We start from the raw sequence: 19,124 nt of genomic DNA on the forward strand, positions 1-19,124 counted from the left end.
ACAGACAGATAGAAAAAGCTTTCTTAAGTTTCCAAAATGTGAAAGTAGTCATTTCCAGCATTACAATTCCTTCTTAAATGTACCATTTACAAATGTGTGCAGTATGTGTTTGTGTCTGTGTGTCTGTGTCTCTGTGTGTGTGTGTGTGTGTGTGTGTGTGTGTGTGTGTGTGTGTGTGTGTGTGTGTTTTTTGCAGAGTTTGGCTCCAGGCTGCAGTATGACATCATTTCCTGTCTGTGATGATGTAATGTTACTGTTCTGACTGTATGACCGTGTGTGAACCAGGCTGATGAATAAGTAAAAAGAAGAGTGTGTCAGACACACACACATGCACACACACATGCACACACACACACACACACACACACACACACACACACACACACACACACACACACACAGAAGTGTATCTATAGTACTCTGTTTTTAAGCACAAATAAAGAAAGAACACTAACAATGTTGTTGTCATAGTTACTGATCTCTGCAGGAAGTCTCCAGATGTCACGCGGCACTGAGGATATTTCTGACCAGATAGCAGTGAGAGCAAACTCTCATCATGACGCTACTGTGACTTTAACCCTGTACTTGACTCTCTGGACTGAATACTTGAATCACTGACTCTGTACTTGACAGTTTGGACTGAATAATTGAATCACTGACTCTGCACTTGACTCTTCTGACTTAATGCTTGAATCACTAACTCTGTGGACTGAATAATTGAATCACTGATTCTGCACTTGATTCTTTGGACTGAATACTTGACTCACTGACTCTCTCTTGACTCTCTGGACTGAATGCTTGACTCACTGACTCTCTGTTTGACTCTTTGGAATGAATACTTGAATCACTGATTCTTTGCTTGACTCTCTGGATTGAATGCTTGAATCACTGACTCTGCCCTTGACTCACTGGCCTGAACACTTGACTCGGGAAGACTGCGTATGATTTATTGGAGTTGCAGCACTTGCAGTTCCAGCCAGGGCTTCCCCGTCTCCATGGCGATTAAGTGCCCTTCCTGACAGGTGTAGTGGCTCAGTTCACTCTGTCAACACCGTGTGAAGAGGCGCCACAAGGGGATAATTCACAACCCCACTCCGAGTGTTTTACTGAAGAAGGAGACATTTGTTACAAGCAAGAACACAAGAAAGAAAGACAGAAAGAAAAAGAGGAAGAATGAAAGGTGAGTGTGGGTTGCATCGATGCTCCTGATTGGTCGCCTGCTGTAATGCTCTTCGTGACATCATCATCTGTCATCTGGAATTTTTCAACATTCCATCAGTGTTTCAGTGGAAAGGTTCACACTTTAATCTGAAACGTTTTCACAAGCCAGAGACAGATATGCAGACAGACAGACAGACAGATAGACAGACGGCTCACAACAGATCTGTCACACTGCTGGAATGAGAGACTTGAAGACACAGGCATCATCAGATCCAATTTAGAGGGGCGGGCAGTTTACCAACACACACACACACACACACACACACACACACACACACACACACTCGTGCCTTGCACTGACTCAGAGTGTGTGTGGCACCAGTGTTTACGTCTCTGATTGGCTGTGTTGTGTTAATGAGAAGGACTACGTTCCCCAACACAGCTCCGTTTTCCCCACGGCGTCACTCAGTCTCTCAGCGAAATGCCACAGTAGGATGGGGGAATGCAAAACACACACACACACACACACAAACACACACACACACACACACACACACACACACACACACACACACACACTGTCCTGCACAGAAAATGATGGACACTCAGAAATCCAAAAACGCTGTTTTAACTAACTTGTGTGTGTGTGAGTGTGAGTGTGAGTGTGTGTGAGTGTGAGTGTGTGTGTGAATGTGTGAGTGTGTGTGTTTAGGAGTAAACCCATCAGGACCCTTCCTCTCCTGATGAGGGTGATGGCAACATCATAAATAGCGAGCTGTAGATAGCAGGCGAGTATCAGCTTACAGGCTTACAACACGTGATGGCAGAGTTTACTGCAGAGAGAGAGTGAGACAGGAGAGAGAGAGTGAGACAGGAGAGAGAGAGAGATGAGAGAAAGTGAGACAGGTGAATGGAATAAGCAAAATGGGAACATGGGAAAAGGAAATGGAAGTAAGAAAATGAAAGAAATGGGAATGAGAAAGAACAAAAGTGAGAAAGAAATTAGGAATATGAAAGATGGACAGATAAGAGAATTAAGAGATAAAGGGATATAAAAGGAATAAAGGGAATACAGATATGGACAGATAATAGAATAAAAGATAAAGGGATAAAAACACGTGCAGAGCTGGATCACAGGGGAAGTGACCACTCTTAACTATGAGAAAGAACATTCCGGTTACACAAACACTATCCTCGTGCTAAAAATCTAAATATATCCCAGAATGCATTGCTTCCGATCTGCAGTGCTGTCTCACTCTCTCTCCCTGTCTCACTCTCTCTCTCACTCAATCTCTCTCTTTGTCTCACGCTCTCTCTCGCTCTCTCTCTGTCTCTCTCTCTGTCGCACTCTCTCTCTGTCTCACTTACTCTCTCTCTCTCTGTTTCTCTGTCTCACTCACTCTCTCTTGCTCTCTCTGTCTCTCTCTCTCACTGTCTCTCTCTCTGCCTCTCTCTCACTGTCTCTCTCTCTCCTTCTCACTCTCTCTTTCTCTGTTTCTCTGTCTCACTCACTCTCTCTCTCTCTCTGTCTCTCTCACTCTCTGTCTCTCTCTGCCTCTCTCTCCCTCTCTCTCTGTCCCTCTCTCTCTCTCTCCCTCTCTCTCTGTCTCTCTCTCTCTCTCTCCCTCTCTCTCTGTCTCTCTCTCTGTCTCTTTCTCACGTTACTCTGAGCAGCAGATCGATGTGTTTCTATTTCAGCAGTTACTGGTACAGAACACAAGTACAGTTCTGAAGCGTGACTAATGATTTATTCAGCAGATCAGAAGATGGAAGTCTCGTCACGACCCCGGATTTAAACACAGACACGGGGGAATATAAAGTACCCCAATGCTACGATTTCCATAACGCACACGCTGCATGCATCATTCATGAGGAAACTTACAGTGACAGAGAATAATCTGTGAGGCAGAGCTCGAAATGAATTCTTACACTTCGCTGATGTTTAATCGAGGCGGCGATATTAAGAAACCACGGTAACAGAACAACATGGCTGCAGGAACAACGAACATTCAGACTCAGGAAGAGAATCATGAAAAAAAATTAATTTCCTAAAGTCCTAAAAATCATAAACATACCTGTGGATAGAGCTCACCGTCCTTGGCTGTGCACTCAGATTACATTAGCATCCTAAATGCTGGTTCTACCTGGCTACGCTAGGTTCGCACAGATGCTAGCAACGTAAACAAAGCAATAATTGATTATGAAACGAACTGACGGTCAGTTATTTTATTTCCTGAGTCACGTGAGTGAGTATGCACTACAGTTAATGAAGGTTTTATGACCAGCCTCCTGGGATAATCCGAGACCATCCCTTTTAAAGCTAGCATCACCACTTCCACTTCCACTTCCACACAACCCTTCAAAAATTCATGCATGGTTTAAGAACTCACCCTGATGACTTCTGGCGTCTGCTGGATGAGTATAGTAGATCCCGTGTCTCTCGCACTGATGAACGGACTCAAGACTTTAGCAGGAGTTGCTGAGGGTACAGCTACAGGTACAGGTGTAGCTGAAGCTATAGGTGTGGCTGCAGGTGAAAGTCCTGGTGCCGTTTCTGATGCAGGAACAATTTCTGAAGCCAGTTCAGTCTTAGCCAATGTGTCTTGAAGGAGGCGCATCACCTCACACTCTTTTGATTGAGTTCCTGTTCCGGCTCCACAATCCACCAGCTCCTGGGCGAAGCTCTCGATGCTCTCCAGGATCCGTAGCAAGAGAGCGCCATCGTCCTCCTCGCCGGCTTCTTCCGTGTTGCGATTTGTTGACTTGGCGGACGAGATGGCAGGAGGATTCGGACAAGGGGGGCCGTTAATCCCCGAGGAGCCAATCTGGTGCATATTTTTTTGGTATGCATTTATCTGTCTCTGCTTTGGTGGTAGTGGTGGTTCCTTCTGAATGTTCTGAGAGAGACACTCCAAATCCATTAGTAGTTTATCAATCTCATCTACACCTTCCCTGGTGATGTGTGGAGTCGAATTTGTGAGCATCCTTGACTCGGTGCTGTGTGATGGTGTATAAGCTTGGCTACTTCCTGTCTCCACGTTGGGTGTATATACAGTTCCATTTCTACTGAGATCAGGAAGTTTGTCAGTGATGCCAGCACTGGGACCTGATATTATGTCATGTCTCCTTGAAAGCTGCCTGGACTCTGAAGCACTAGATCCCTGCTTCCTATCCAGTGCTCGACCTACGTCAGCGTCCTCCTCGATGTACAGGGTCTCCATGGAGGTGTCTTTGGATATGCTGTTGGTGGAGGAGGAGGCATCATGGCGGCCAGTGGAGATGGGATAATGAAGGGTGGACGGTTTGGTGCTGCCAGTGGAAGAGGGAAGGTTGGAATACTGCAGTCCATTTGCAGATGAATGGGAAGGGAGTGATACAGCGAGGCCTTGAGCTGATGTTAAACTTCCTGGGAGATCCCTGGTGCCATCAAGAGACTCTGGAGATGAGCAAGATGAGGCTTTAGACTGGACTTTTGTTGATGGAGGGGACTGGACCACATCCTCATATCGAGGAGGCTGCTCATTGCCAAAAGGTGAGAAAGGCCTTTGCTGAAGTCCATGGAGAGTGTTCACCAGTTCAGATAGATCGTTGTGCTCTGGTCTTCCTGTATGTCCAAGGTCAATCTCAAACGGCAGCCTCTTTAGGTAGCTTGAGAGTCGCGCCATCATGGTTTTGTAAATAGCATCCGGATTTCCAGAATCCTCACCGTCTCCGCTCATGGACTTCCTCTTTATGCACTGCTTTATAATGTCTGTGCACTTCTTCAGATCCTCCGAGCACTTGAGTAGGATGTCCAAACAAGCTTTGATGTCTTCCCCAGAAGCATTGCTGTCTGTTTTGGTCTTCTCGAGAATCCGGGCAATGAGGTTCTCCTCTGTGAGGTTGTTGAGATAAAATGAGGCTGCATTGTTCAGATTCTGCTCCAGTGAGATGCTTCGGTTCAACTTCTGCTCATCCGGTGCCGCTTTCTGCGGAGGACAGTTTTCATCGTTGCCGAAGTGTCCGTAGATGACGTCGAGGTCGGCAGACCTCCGGCTAAACGAGTCAGGCCTTACCTTTCTACCTTTCCTGAAGGTCACATGACTAGAGGAGTACTTCACCTTCTCGAAGGAGAACTCCTTCATCTTCCCGCTGGCCAAGTTGATCGCCTCTCCGGTGATATCCTTCAGGCTCGTCGAGCTCTGGATAGCAGATCCTTTCTTCACTCGTGGAACGACCTGATAATGGAAATCCTCACCAAATCCAACATGACCGCATCCACCATTTTCAAGCATTTTCGATGCAGATTCGTGGTAGCCGATTGGCCGGTCAGTGTACGTCTGGGAGGAATCCAACAGTTCAGCACAGGTACTACGATGAGCCACAGTGCAGCTAAGTCCATGTTTTATCGCTCCACATGGTCCGTTACAGTAATGCACGGTCTGCTGAACACGTCGGTCCACTACGACACTGTTATAATAGTTTATACTGCTGACCACAATCCGATAGGTCGCCGCCATCTTCTATAGAAATCAATGAATTAACAAAAAAAAAAAAGGAATCGGTCCCGATCCGACACAACGGCTAACAAACACTACTTTTGCTGAGACTTACAGTAATAAAGCGGTTACATCAAATGCTGCTGCTTCTGCTGATGTTCAGGCCAAAGAATAAATGATTTCCATTAGCTGTGTCCCATCCTTAAGGCAGTGGCGTTAGCGGCGAGGCTATCCATTCCTCAGCGCGAGGCCCTGTGGCCTAATGATAGGCCGACAAACTGCGCTCCAGATCATTTCTCCTCAACGGAAAACACAGAGATCCTGCTGAGACTTCTGACTTAATGTGTTTAACAGATGTGCCTTCCTTCCTCTAGGTCTCTCTCTCTTTCCTCTCTCTCTCTCTCTCTCTCTCTCTCTCTCTCTCCCCAGATAATATGCGAGTCCAGGAACCCCTGTGAATCAAAAAAAGAGAAGACACTCATTTAGACTGATCAGCATTGTAGACAGACAGATAGACTGACTAACAGACAGACAGACAGAGAGATGGAAGGACGGATGGACAGAAAGACAGAGAAGAAACATACTGTAGATGTATAGGATAGAACAGACTTATAGACAGAGACAAACAGACAGAGTGGTCAAAGACAGACAGACAGAAAGACAGAGAGGTAGAGAAAGACAGACAGACCAACCAACCAACAGAAAAAGTCAGACAGAAAGACAGACAGAACGAGAGACAAGCAGACCCTAGACATGCAGACAATGATAGATAGATAGACCAACAAACATACAGACAGAGATGAAGAGAAAGACAGACAACATAGTAAATGATATCCAATTAATTTTAATTGGTTAATTTAAGTTTTTTATGCTTGTTGTATGCTTTATGCAGTGATTGCTGCATCACAGATTTCCAAATTCCCTCTGGGACAAGTAGACGTCTTACTGTAAATAAAATGAGACAGAATGCAGCAGTGCATTATGGGTACATCTTCTGCATTTCAGTGCATTCAGTGAGTCGCAACTAATAAATGACTCCCGAAGTAACTAGACGCAGTAGATAGTGAATAGGGTGCGGTTTCAGACATAATGACTAGTGATTAGTGATGTTTATCCTCTGCATTCGCATAATAATTACACTCTGCCAGTTCCACCAGGAGGATAATAACGAGTAAATAATAACAGGTTGCAGTCGGTAAATACAGCTGCGGTGGTTATTAATATGATTCCAGAGGTTTTATTTCGGAGGCCGTTAAAAAAAAAAAGAAAGAAAAGAAAGTCTCTGTACGCTTCCTGTCTCTGAGATGAAAAGAGAAAAAGAAAGCACAGATAATTGGAGGGAAAGTTACAGAGAGTGCACTGAAACCCCGCAACCTCCCTGCAGCCACACACACACACACACACACACACACACACACACACACACACATAATCAGCAAGTCTTGATTCTTGTATTCGATATCCGTAGCAATTCTCAGTGGGCTGCATCCCAAAAAGTTCTGTACTAAACTACTATTGCTGTACACGATTTGTACTTGTTAGCTAGATACTTAGCTAGCCTGCTAGCCAGCGTTTACTAGAACCCTTTGTGTAAAGTAGCATGTTTATTTGGTAGTGAAACTATCTAAAAAAAAAATAAATGTTTTTTTTTTGTTTTGTTTTGTTTTTTTTACAAAAAAATTGCTCAGCAAGCTACTAAACTCCATAAGCTATAGAAATCGCAAACTATTTTGTTTGCTAACATCAGACTGTTAGCTAGCTATGTGGATAGCTGGGTGGTTAGAGTTAGCTAGAAACTTTCTTTAAAACTAATGCGTTTGTTCCTTGTTCAGGTGTGAAACTAAAAATTACTCACACAGCTAACTAGCTGCAGTACATCAAGCAAAAACTGCTAATGCTAGTTTCTTACTGAGCTAGAGAGTTAGCTTGCTAGTTAGTGTTAGTTACAGTAGAACTTTTCTTCATAATAATCAGTAGTGGTGTTAAACTAAAAAAATAAATAAAATAAATAAATAAATAAAAAGGTACAGGTATATAAACCATACACTCTTTTGCTAACATTAGTCTGTTAGCTAGCTAGGTTGCTCACTGGCTAATTAATGCTAGTTAAAAAACATATTGGATAGCTAGCTAGCTAGTGGTATAAATATTGTATTGGAGAAATGTGAGGGTACAAGTGTGTCAGTTATTAAACAGTATACTTCCTCTGAGGTTTTTTTTTTTAAAAAAAAAGCCCCACCCACTTATTGTTAACCAATCAATTTCATTCTGTCCCTAAGGCAGCGCGGCCTGCGGAACGCTACTGATTGGTGCATGAGTTTGCACAACAAGGCTCAATTAGCATGAGTCATTAGCAGCAAAAACAAACAGCCTACAGGGCTTACTAGCTGAAACACACACACACACACACACAGTTATCTAATCCGCAGATCTCTCAGCATGCTGTTCACACAAAGAGACACCAGAGATGTGAGAGAGTGAGACAGTGAGAGAGAGACATGTCCTCTCTGTCCTTGGCAGCAGACGGAGATTTCTGCGCTGGTTTACTTCCAAACCATCGACCTGGAAAACCCCTAAATCTGGGCCAAGCTTCCTACTGAGCCACTGTTAAATCACTTTCCTCACTTTTGTCATGGAGTTCCTCTTACTAGCAGAAATGCATCCAAATACATATGAAAATGTGGCGTCCATGAAAATCCAGTTGGTTGGAAAAAACGTTCGCATCAGACGTTCCGCTTCGGAGTTTGCGTGAACGTCAGTATGAGGAAGAAACTCGATTCAAATCGTATCATTTTCAAAGACTTGCTGCTTTGTGGATCGATACTGATTACCCTGTCAAGTCTAAATCCCTTCTTTATTTCAGAGTTAAGACAAATAAGACTCGCTGTTCAATTAGGATGAAAGTAATGGCGCCCTGTCAAATGACTTAGTGTGTCTCTATGGTAGCTTACACGCTGCAATAGCTGAGCTGTATTATTATTATTATTATTATTATTATTATTATTATTATATTTAGCACACGCCATGCTTAGGAGTGGCTCTTTCACCGTTTAGCCGCCATTTTGTCGTTTTCAATATCTCCTTGCCTTTTATGAAGTTTTGTAGGCGTGGCTAAATGTAAATCACCCCTGGTAAATTATGCCTGATTTGCATTTAATAACATACACACGTGAGCAAAACTTTTGTAAATCCGGTGAGAATTTGGAGTTCAAAGGCGGGGGGGGGACCCCGTGGATGGCTCTGTGTTCGTCTTTGGTTTTCGAACTTTTTGAACTAGCAGTGATGAGTGACGTATATTTTCCTCAGAACAGTGAACTGTAGAGTCAGTGTTATAGATTTAACAAGCGAATATGTCTGAAGACTGACTGTTGTCGATTGTCACTCAGGACTTCCAAGTTATGGGATGTTTTCCTAGATTTATTTGATTTTTTTTAGTCGGAGTGCAGCACCACACACAAATTTACTAAATGAGGCCCAGTGAGTGTTTCCTGTAGTAGTCACGTTTCATATAAAATAATAAACAAAACTCAAAAGTTCTATTAATTCTCACCAGAAAAGAAAATACATTTGGCAGCTGGCCCTGAGACCCTGTGTGGTGTGTGTGGTGTGTGTGCTGGACATATGGTTGTCCATATGAGTGATGTGTGCTGTAACGTGAGCCGTGTTCACGCGCCGTCGTCAGTCGGGTGATAAAGAGGCCAGGCATGAGAGTGATGGATAAACACCACCTCAGTGCCATGGTGACTCAACTGCCAGGAAACACACACCTCAACCTCCAGTCCTGCTCTTACACTCTCTCTGTCTCACACACATGTATGATTTTGAGAGTACGTTTCCATCTAAATGCTTCACACTTGGACAGGACGATCAGCAGCTCATCTTCCCTCTGCGTTTTTATCCACTTTTACACACACACACACACACACACACACACACACACACACACACACACACACACACTCACACAGTTACTGGCTGCTTCCCAAACACTTACTACAGGATGAAATAGCGGCCTCTCGGAATAGTGTGCTATCTCTGGTGTCTTTTATTTAGCAAAGCGTTTCGCATTCGCAATGACTCTTTCCCAGTTACTACGATAGCCGCCTGCTGCTTGTGGCTACGTCCCAAATCGCATACTGATTACATAGTAAACTATACATTTATAAATACTTCATCAAAGTGTGTGTGGGTGTGTGTGTGTTCGTTTCGTGTCAACAGGCAACAAAAAGACTTTTAAAAAGTTACTGTTTAGGTAAAAACCCAAATCCTTTTATGCTAATCCGCAAACTACTTCTACTTTAATTAGCCCATAAACCCACTGCTCACTCCCAGCTGAACCCGTCGTTAAGGTAACCAATCCGATTTATCTTTAGTTTATGCTAATTAAGCTGACTCCTCCCTTCATGATCATTAATCATATTTTTTCAATGTTAATACTAATGAATCAAATTACTTCCATATGCTTTGTGCTAATTAACATACTAATTCCGAGTTCCGGACTCCTCCCCTTTCACACTAATTACCCAGACACACATCTAATTAAAGCTAATTAATCAGAATCATCTCAGCTAGAGTGACTCGTTATGCTGATCAGATTCAAACATCACGTCTACTGTGACACATTTGCTAATTAAACCTACTCATATGAAAGACACGCCCTATTTATTAAACAAATTTGGCAAATCTTCATTTCTCTATGCAAATTAATCAGCTGATGGTGATTTCTCAGATCCCTCCCCTTTAACGGTGAACACTGCCTCTACATAAATATGAATGAAATATAGTCTTCTTACTTCTTTATTTTTTTTAAAATCAAATTCCTCTACTGTTATACGAATTAATCAGATTTCTTTCCTGTTCATGTTAATTAATCCAGCGCATAATTATGCAGGTGATATGCGAACCCTCCCCCACCACCTCTGCTTCAATGCTAATTACATACACTCCATCCATGGTTGTGGTTATGAAGTAGACTCTCTCCCTATGTATGCTGCCTAATGTGACTCCATAAATTAAATATGGATAAATGAACATAAATCATTAAAAATATCTCTCATGTTTATGCTAATGATCTATACTAGGTAAGGAAACAGTAATCCTCATTCTGGATGAGACAGATGCACTAGCGTCTCTCAGTAGTGTTAAAACACAGTTAGCCGTCTCTCAGTGTTGCATAAATCATCTAAACAGTGGGAAACATTCACATTCAGAACTCATCGGCTCCTAAAGGGAATTAACCACTTTTAAAACTGCACCCATTATGGCTCAGATTTCAGAATGAAAAGCTCAGCGAGAACGGGTAAAGTGCTGTTAGCGTGCAGTTAACGGCCGTAAGCTTCAGCTCCATCTCACCTTATAAATATTTACTCCATAAAACCACAACATTTAAACAAAGAGCCCAGAATGACACTTCATACAGCGCTGAGCTCATAAATGCAGAGCTAACACAGTTCATGCTCTCCATGTGATCTGCAGACTCTCCATCTGATCTGAGTCAGATTATTAGCAGATTATTTTATTGTGCTTATGATATTATTACAATATTGCACTACACATAACTCCATGTTCACCTCTAGCCGTTCTCTTGAGTGTTATTGTGCAGACCGCAGACTGGTGGGCGTGTCAGAGTGGGATAAACTGCTGTGTCATTTATTAAAATTTTTCTGAGTAGGCACCCAGTGCTACTAACCACAGAGAGTATCATCGCTGAGAGTAAAATCACTGACAATAGCACCATTAACAGTAATATCGGTGACACGGACACCACTGACAGTAATATCGGTGACACGGACACCACTGACAGTAATATCGGTGAGAGTGACACCACTGACAGTGATATCGGTGACAGTGACACCACTGACAGTGATATCGGTGACCGTGACACCACTGACAGTGATATCGGTGACCGTGGCACCACTGACAGTGATATCGGTGACATGGTGACACCACTGACAGTAATATCGGTGACACGGACACCACTGACAGTAATATCGGTGACCGTGGCACCACTGACAGTGATATCGGTGACCATGGCACCACTGGCAGTAATATCAGTGATACGGACACCACTGACAGTAATATCGGTGAGAGTGACACCACTGACAGTAATATCAGTGATACGGACACCACTGACAGTAATATCGGTGAGAGTGACACCACTGACAGTGATATCGGTGACAGTGACACCACTGACAGTAATATCGGTGACACGGACACCACTGACAGTAATATCGGTGAGAGTGACACCACTGACAGTGATATCGGTGACAGTGACACCACTGACAGTGATATCGGTGACCGTGACACCACTGACAGTGATATCGGTGACCGTGGCACCACTGACAGTGATATCGGTGACATGGTGACACCACTGACAGTAATATCGGTGACACGGACACCACTGACAGTAATATCGGTGACCGTGGCACCACTGACAGTGATATCGGTGACCATGGCACCACTGGCAGTAATATCAGTGATACGGACACCACTGACAGTAATATCGGTGAGAGTGACACCACTGACAGTAATATCAGTGATACGGACACCACTGACAGTAATATCGGTGAGAGTGACACCACTGATAGTAATATCGGTGACACGGACACCACTGACAGTAATATCGGTGAGAGTGACACCACTGACAGTAATATCAGTGATACGGACACCACTTACAGTGATATCGGTGAGAGTGACACCACTGATAGTAATATCGGTGACACGGACACCACTGACAGTAATATCAGTGACATGGTGACACCACTGACAGTGATATCGGTGACAGTGACACCACTTACAGTGATATCGGTGAGAGTGACACCACTGACAGTAATATCGGTGACATGGTGACACCACTGACAGTAATATCGGTGATACGGACACCACTTACAGTGATATCGGTGAGAGTGACACCACTTACAGTGATATCGGTGAGAGTGACACCACTGACAGTGATATCGGTGACACGGACACCACTGACAGTAATATCGGTGAGAGTGACACCACTGACAGTGATATCGGTGAGAGTGACACCACTGACAGTAATATCGGTGACACGGACACCACTGACAGTAATATCGGTGACACGGACACCACTGACAGTGATATCGGTGACATGGTGACACCACTGACAGTAATATCGGTGACACGGACACCACTGACAGTAATATCGGTGACCGTGACACCACTGACAGTAAAATCGGTGACATGGTGACACCACTGACAGTAATATCGGTGAGAGTGACACCACTGACAGTGATATCGGTGACATGGTGACACCACTGACAGTAATATCGGTGAGAGTGACACCACTGACAGTGATATCGGTGACATGGTGACACCACTGACAGTAATATCGGTGACACGGACACCACTGACAGTAATATCGGTGACAATGACACCACTATTTATTTATTTATTCCATAATGGTGTACAGTACTCATATACTTGATTTTGTCATAAAAGGCACTGGCTGCATTTGCCACCGCAGTTATAGGACAAGTTGTGTAGACTGTAAGACTGGAGTCCAAACAAGAAGACAGAAAATAACGGGTTTTACTCCAACACTCAGTCATTATAGCAGAAACATGGCGGCGTGGTGGCGTCTGAAACGATCTGCTCTCTACACTGCGTTTTCCAGCGGACTTTTAGCCGTGCAATTATCAGCTGACTGTGTTTTCCTGAAACGTCCACACAAACGTTTCCTCCAGCTCCACATCGGCTCAGGTTTCATATGAGGGGAAACTATGAGACATTCCCTCCCCTTACCCTACACACACTCACACACACACACACACACACACACACAGCAACGTCAACACCTGCACAGCTAAACTGTTCCCCAGTGTATCATGTGGAGTTACACCAGTGTCCAAAAATGCTCTGTAACTTCCATACACACTGTAGCCGACAATCACCTGACCTTATGTTTAGCCATTTGTTAGATGCTAGCGCCTGGTTTAATCATTGGTATTTGCTGTAAGTTGCTAGTTTGGGTTAATTAATACTTGGACTAGGACTCAGACTTCAGCAATCCATGAATTGTGATTGGTTGTGGCTTATAAAGTGTTATGACAGGCGGGTGATCAGTGCACCAGGGACTTGCTAGAATATAACCCAAATGTTAGCTAATTCACATGACTAGCCATCTTTATTTGGTTTAGCTATTAGCATTTGCAAACTAACATTTGAATTCACAAACATTTGGTTCAGCTAGCATTTAAACACAATAATCCTTCCAGTGCAATTCAAAATCAATCTGAAAAACAAAGCACTCAAATGCCTGGAGCACTGATCCCTCACCAGTCAAACACTGAGCCTGAGTCCTCGTGACATTAGTTCAACATGTTAACTAGCGCACTGAGGATAGCTAGCATATAGGTCTGTTAATCATGATTAATCATTAATACTTGGCACTTGCTATCAGTTGCCAGCAGTTATGTTCTAACATTTAGGTTATTTGTTAGCAAAGTGTCAGTGAATGACATTTCAGAGTAATCAGTTAGATGCTAGCATTTTCAAATTATTAATTAACTTCAGATTTAACCTTTTACGATGATCTGTTTAGCATGTGTATTAGCCAGAGATGAGCTATAAGTCGGATGTCTTTTTAGTCCAGACAAGATGATCCGCTTCGTGGACTGAAAAAGTCCCAAATTACCCCTTTTAGTATCATCCAAACCAATTCATCAGGAGAAACGACTGAAAAGACCAGCTGTTCTCTCTCTCTCTCTCTCTCTCTCTCTCTTTCTCTCCTACACACACACACACACACACACACACACACACACACACACACACACACACATCTGTGCTCCATTCATAAGTCTGTGCATCTCCTTGATGAACTTAATGATAGTCAACAGGACGTTGAACGTCAACAGGAAGAATGTACATCCTGTATCACTCATGAACACCAGCCCCTGGTCATGACACCGGTTAAAATGATTGGCTACATGATACCGCTACCTCAATAACCCCATCCTCTACCTCAAAAAGCCCTCTCTAATTCAATAACCCCACTCTCTAATTCAATAACCCCAGTCTTTACCTCAATAACCCCACTGCCTACCTCAATAACCCCAGTGTCTACCTCAATATGCCCACTCCCTACCTCAAAAACCCCAGTCTCTACCTCAATAACCCCACTGCCTACCTCAATAACCCCAGTCTCTACCTCAATAACCCCACTGCCTACCTCAATAACGCCAGTCTCTACCTCAATATGCCCACTCCCTACCTCAATAACCCCAGTCTCTACCTCAATAACCCCACTGCCTACCTCAATAACCCCAGTGTCTACCTCAATAACCTCACTGCCTACCTCAATAACCCCAGTCTCTACCTCAATATGCCCACTCCCTACCTCAATAACCCCAGTCTCTACCTCAATAACCCCACTGCCTACCTCAATAACAACAACTGGTGCACAGCCACAGACATCATTAAGAAACATTGCTCCCCTGACCTTGAATAAGGTAGGCAGCACTGGAAAAGTTACATGCTGCTATTAGCAACCAGCTAACTATGCATCCAGATGGGGCAGTTATTGTGGCAGGAGACTTTAATCAATCTGAATGAAAGACAATACAGCAAAAATTTCACAAAATCCTTAACATCCCAACTAGAGATAAGAATATTTTGGACCACGTCTACACAAATGTTACAGGAGCATACAAAGCCGTCTCAGCTCCACATCTGGGCTCATCAGCTCAAGTTTCCCTGATGCTGACTCCAGCCTATAAGCCTCTGATCTGCAGAACAAAACCAGCTGTTAAGACAGTCAAAGTTTGGAGTGAGGAAGCCACTTCATGACTCCAAGACTGTTTTGAGCTCACAGACTGGGATGTATCCGCAGAAGAAGCTGATTTGGAGAATATAATACATCAGTCCTGGTCTACATAGACTTCTGCATGGAGTCTATTCTAACAACCAAAACCACCAAAACGTTCCCCAACCAGAAGCCATGGCTGCACAATGAGGTACGGTCTCTGCTTAAAAAGCATGATGCGGCGTATAAATCAGGAGACATGCAGGCCTACAGAAATGCCAGGATGGAACTGAAGAAGAGGTGAAATACACAAATACAAACAGTGCACTTAAGGTCGTTTTGAGGACAGCAACACTCGTAGCATGTCGAAGGGAATTAAAGCCGTCACTGACTACAAGGGTAGTTCCTCCCAAATCAGTAATGACCCCTCTCTTCCTTATTCCCTGAATAATTGTTTTGCTCACTTTGATGACCAAAGCAACGGAGTTGGAGCCCACCTTCAATAACTACTCTTTACCTCAATAACCCCATCCTCTACCTCAATAACCCCATCCTCTCATCCTTTACCTCAATAACCACACTCTTTAACTCACTAACCCCCTCCTCTACCTCAATAACCCCCTCCTCTACCTCAATAACCCCATCCTCTCATCCTTTACCTCAATAACCCCACTCTTTACCTCAATAACCCCACCCTCTACCTCAGTAACCCCCATCCTCTCATCCTTTACCTCAATAACCCCACCCTCTACCTCAATCCCAACCTCTATCTCAGTAACCCCACTCACTACCTTAATAACCCTAACCTGTAACACAGTAACCATTTTGGCCCTGTAACATCATCCTGAACCTCAGTGACTCCACCACCTAACACAGTTTCCCTGCCCCTGTACAACTCCTCCGCCTAGTTCAATAATCCAGTATTCAGGTTTATAATGTTCACCCAGAATAATCACTCTTTTATCTTTTCATCAGTGCTAGGTGGTTGTTGACGGTGGTGGTGGTGGAGGGTGGTTATGCTGTTTAAGGGGTCATGTCAGAACAAGTCCCACTGCAACACAAACATCAGCGAGAACATAACGCGCACAACCGTAATCAGCTGCTCGCTTACACACAGCACCCGCAGTTCCACGCTGTCACTGTAATTAACTCAACTCATTACAGAGACAGTAACGAGCACGCTAATGACAGCTAACATTCACAACCCAGGAGCACGGTTCCGTCAATCATAACACCACAGAGACAGAAAAGAGAAACTGGCTCTCATTTACAACCAAGGCAGTGAGACTGAGCTAGCAGAGCTAGGCTGATAGGAAAACTATTAAGGGATAATAAAACAATATGTTAAGAAAGAAAGAAGGAAAGAAAAAGAAAGAAGGAGTGTGTGGAAGCATGAGGAGCCATGCTAACCATGAATGCGTCAATGAAGGCCAGCTAGCAAGAGGAAATTATATACTGCCGCACCATCAGCTTTCATCTTCCACAAGCCATTAGCTGTTAGCATTCCTGTACAGGATTAGGCTGTGTTTAATTAGCACAGTAGAACTCAGTGTAGGCAGTGGGTGCAGTTCCTTCAGCAGCAGGCGCGCCGCTCTGGAGCCAGTGTTGTGTATCAGTGTGTTTTATTATGAGACCTGATCCTAGCTAATGAAAGCTAACGCTAACCATGTTGGGTCAGAGCTGCAGTTTATGAGCTCTGACAGACTGAGGGAATAAAACTAGAGAGGGACAATTTATAGTCACAACAGTGTATGTGTGTGTGGGTATAGACTGGAACACACACTTGCTAAGTCAGCATTTATTCCAAACTCTTTGATTACATCCAGCTTCACACAGACATGGGCTGCATCCCAAATCGCATGCTACAGTACTAAATATTGTGTAAAAGCAGTACGCTCACTGTCTGTGTTCCTCGCTATTTAGCAAGTGATGCTAGCTATGCAATGAAATGTTAGCACAACTGACCACCGTGGCTTTGCTCCAGATCTATACTACCATACTAAATAGTTTGTGTTAAAATGGTGCACCGTTTGCGGTCTGTACTTTAAAGCAAGTACTTTTAAACCTTACTAGCTAGCACTAGTCACAGTCACATTCCACCACACTAAACAGTACAAATAATACACCATATCTAGTCATTAACGAGACAAGTTAGCCATGCTAGCAAAGCTTTTACAACTCGCAATGAAGTTTGCCGGTTACCATGACAACCAGGCAGGGATTGTTGCTACGTCCCAAACCGTAAAACGTCCATACGACACATAACTCCTCGTAATCATGGGCTGTGTCACAATCCACACACTAAATAGTAGTCAAAATAGAACATGTTCTATAGTGCACACTATGTAGCAAGTGGTATTAGCTAGCTAGGCAACAACCCATGGCTACGTCCCAAATCACAGTGAAAGTGTGTGAAGAGAAGTGTGCGAAAACAGACATCTGTATCTCTGTGACGTTCGTGATTAGACAGATAGATGCTAACATTTTAAAATGATTAGCTCACACTAGCGTGTGATGAGACGATTGTGGGCGTGGCCTTTCCTCTGTTTTATGCTGTAGCTATATATAAAGCTAACTAGTTGAACACAAATTAAATAACACACTAATCACTAATCAACTAGCTTTGTGCTTAGATCGGATTAGCAAAGTGAGCTAACTGCTAACTGTACCAGCTACGTACACTCACCAGAGACATCAACGATCTTCTGCTGCTTCCTATCAAGCTCTATTTTTCCTCCTAACGTCTCTATATACATTTACAGAGCGTCAGATATGACGGGAGAAGATGAAACCGTGACGAGGTTCTACGTTTTGTTCCGAACTGTAAATGGGAGTTAATTGCAGGTAGGAACTAAAGCTGTGAGTCGGGAAACGAAAAGAAAGGAACGTCCGACTGCATGTTGGTCCGAGGAATCGTTCGAGACGATCGTATGGACTTTTCGCTGAAAAATGTGTTGAGATGTGGATCGGCGAAATCCCGATCGCAGGACATTGGTCTGCGCAGGCTTTCGCGGAGATGTTTGTTGGTAAATGAGAGCTGTTTGTTGTACTCGTGTTCGACGCACGTGAATCAGAGCAGGCTTTAGCTGATGTGTTGGCGTGTGACATCATCACGGTGCGTCTCGGCCCGAATCTGCGTGAAATCTGCGCGCCTCTGAATATTGCAGAGTTTGGTAAATTTTGCGTTAATTTCCGCGAGCACAGAATCTTGGAGGGAGGGAGTATTCATCGGATCAGGCGTGACTCAGACTACCCGAGTTTGTCCTCTGAAACCTTCTGAGCGTCTGATCCTATGAGCGCTTTAATCCACGCTATTTCCTGCAGGTGTGTGTGTGTGTGTGTGAGGGGGTCTGGGACGAGATGAATTGTGTCTGGATCTGAAGTGCAGAATGACTGAGGGGAAAAGAGCTGCATAAAGCAGAGGAAAATCTCACGGCTAATCATATTTCCATCTGGAATCGCGGCGCTCTGCTGGATGAAAAATCCGAAGAAAGACTGGCGCGCAGTCCGACCATAAAACTCAAAACACGCCGTCATTAAAATAAAAATCACAGAACCGACTCAAATGTGCAGAAGGACGCTTCGTAACATCTGCTTTGTGTCAGAGCGAACATGCAGATCATACTGCAGACAAAACTGTGTGTTATCTTCTCCTCATGCACTGTGTGTGTGTGTGTGTGTGCCTTTCCTAAAGGGAAGGATTGAAAGTGTGTGTG

The 19,124-nt window shown here is 43.9% G+C and overlaps 1 protein-coding gene across 1 annotated transcript in view; it reads right to left on the bottom strand.

Moving 5' to 3' along the window:
• ppp2r3a (protein phosphatase 2, regulatory subunit B'', alpha) overlaps window positions 1-19,124 on the bottom strand; it is a 56,782-nt gene that overhangs the window by 24,342 nt on the left and 13,316 nt on the right. Inside the window, exon 2 of the mRNA XM_017491124.3 lies at window positions 3,552-6,091. Coding sequence (XP_017346613.1) covers window positions 3,552-5,660 — 2,109 coding nt within the window. The 5' untranslated portion in view covers window positions 5,661-6,091. The remainder of the gene's footprint in view (window positions 1-3,551; window positions 6,092-19,124) is intronic.

Source organism: Ictalurus punctatus, chromosome 17, assembly GCF_001660625.3.
Source record: "Ictalurus punctatus breed USDA103 chromosome 17, Coco_2.0, whole genome shotgun sequence".
Taxonomy (NCBI): Eukaryota; Metazoa; Chordata; class Actinopteri; order Siluriformes; family Ictaluridae; genus Ictalurus; species Ictalurus punctatus.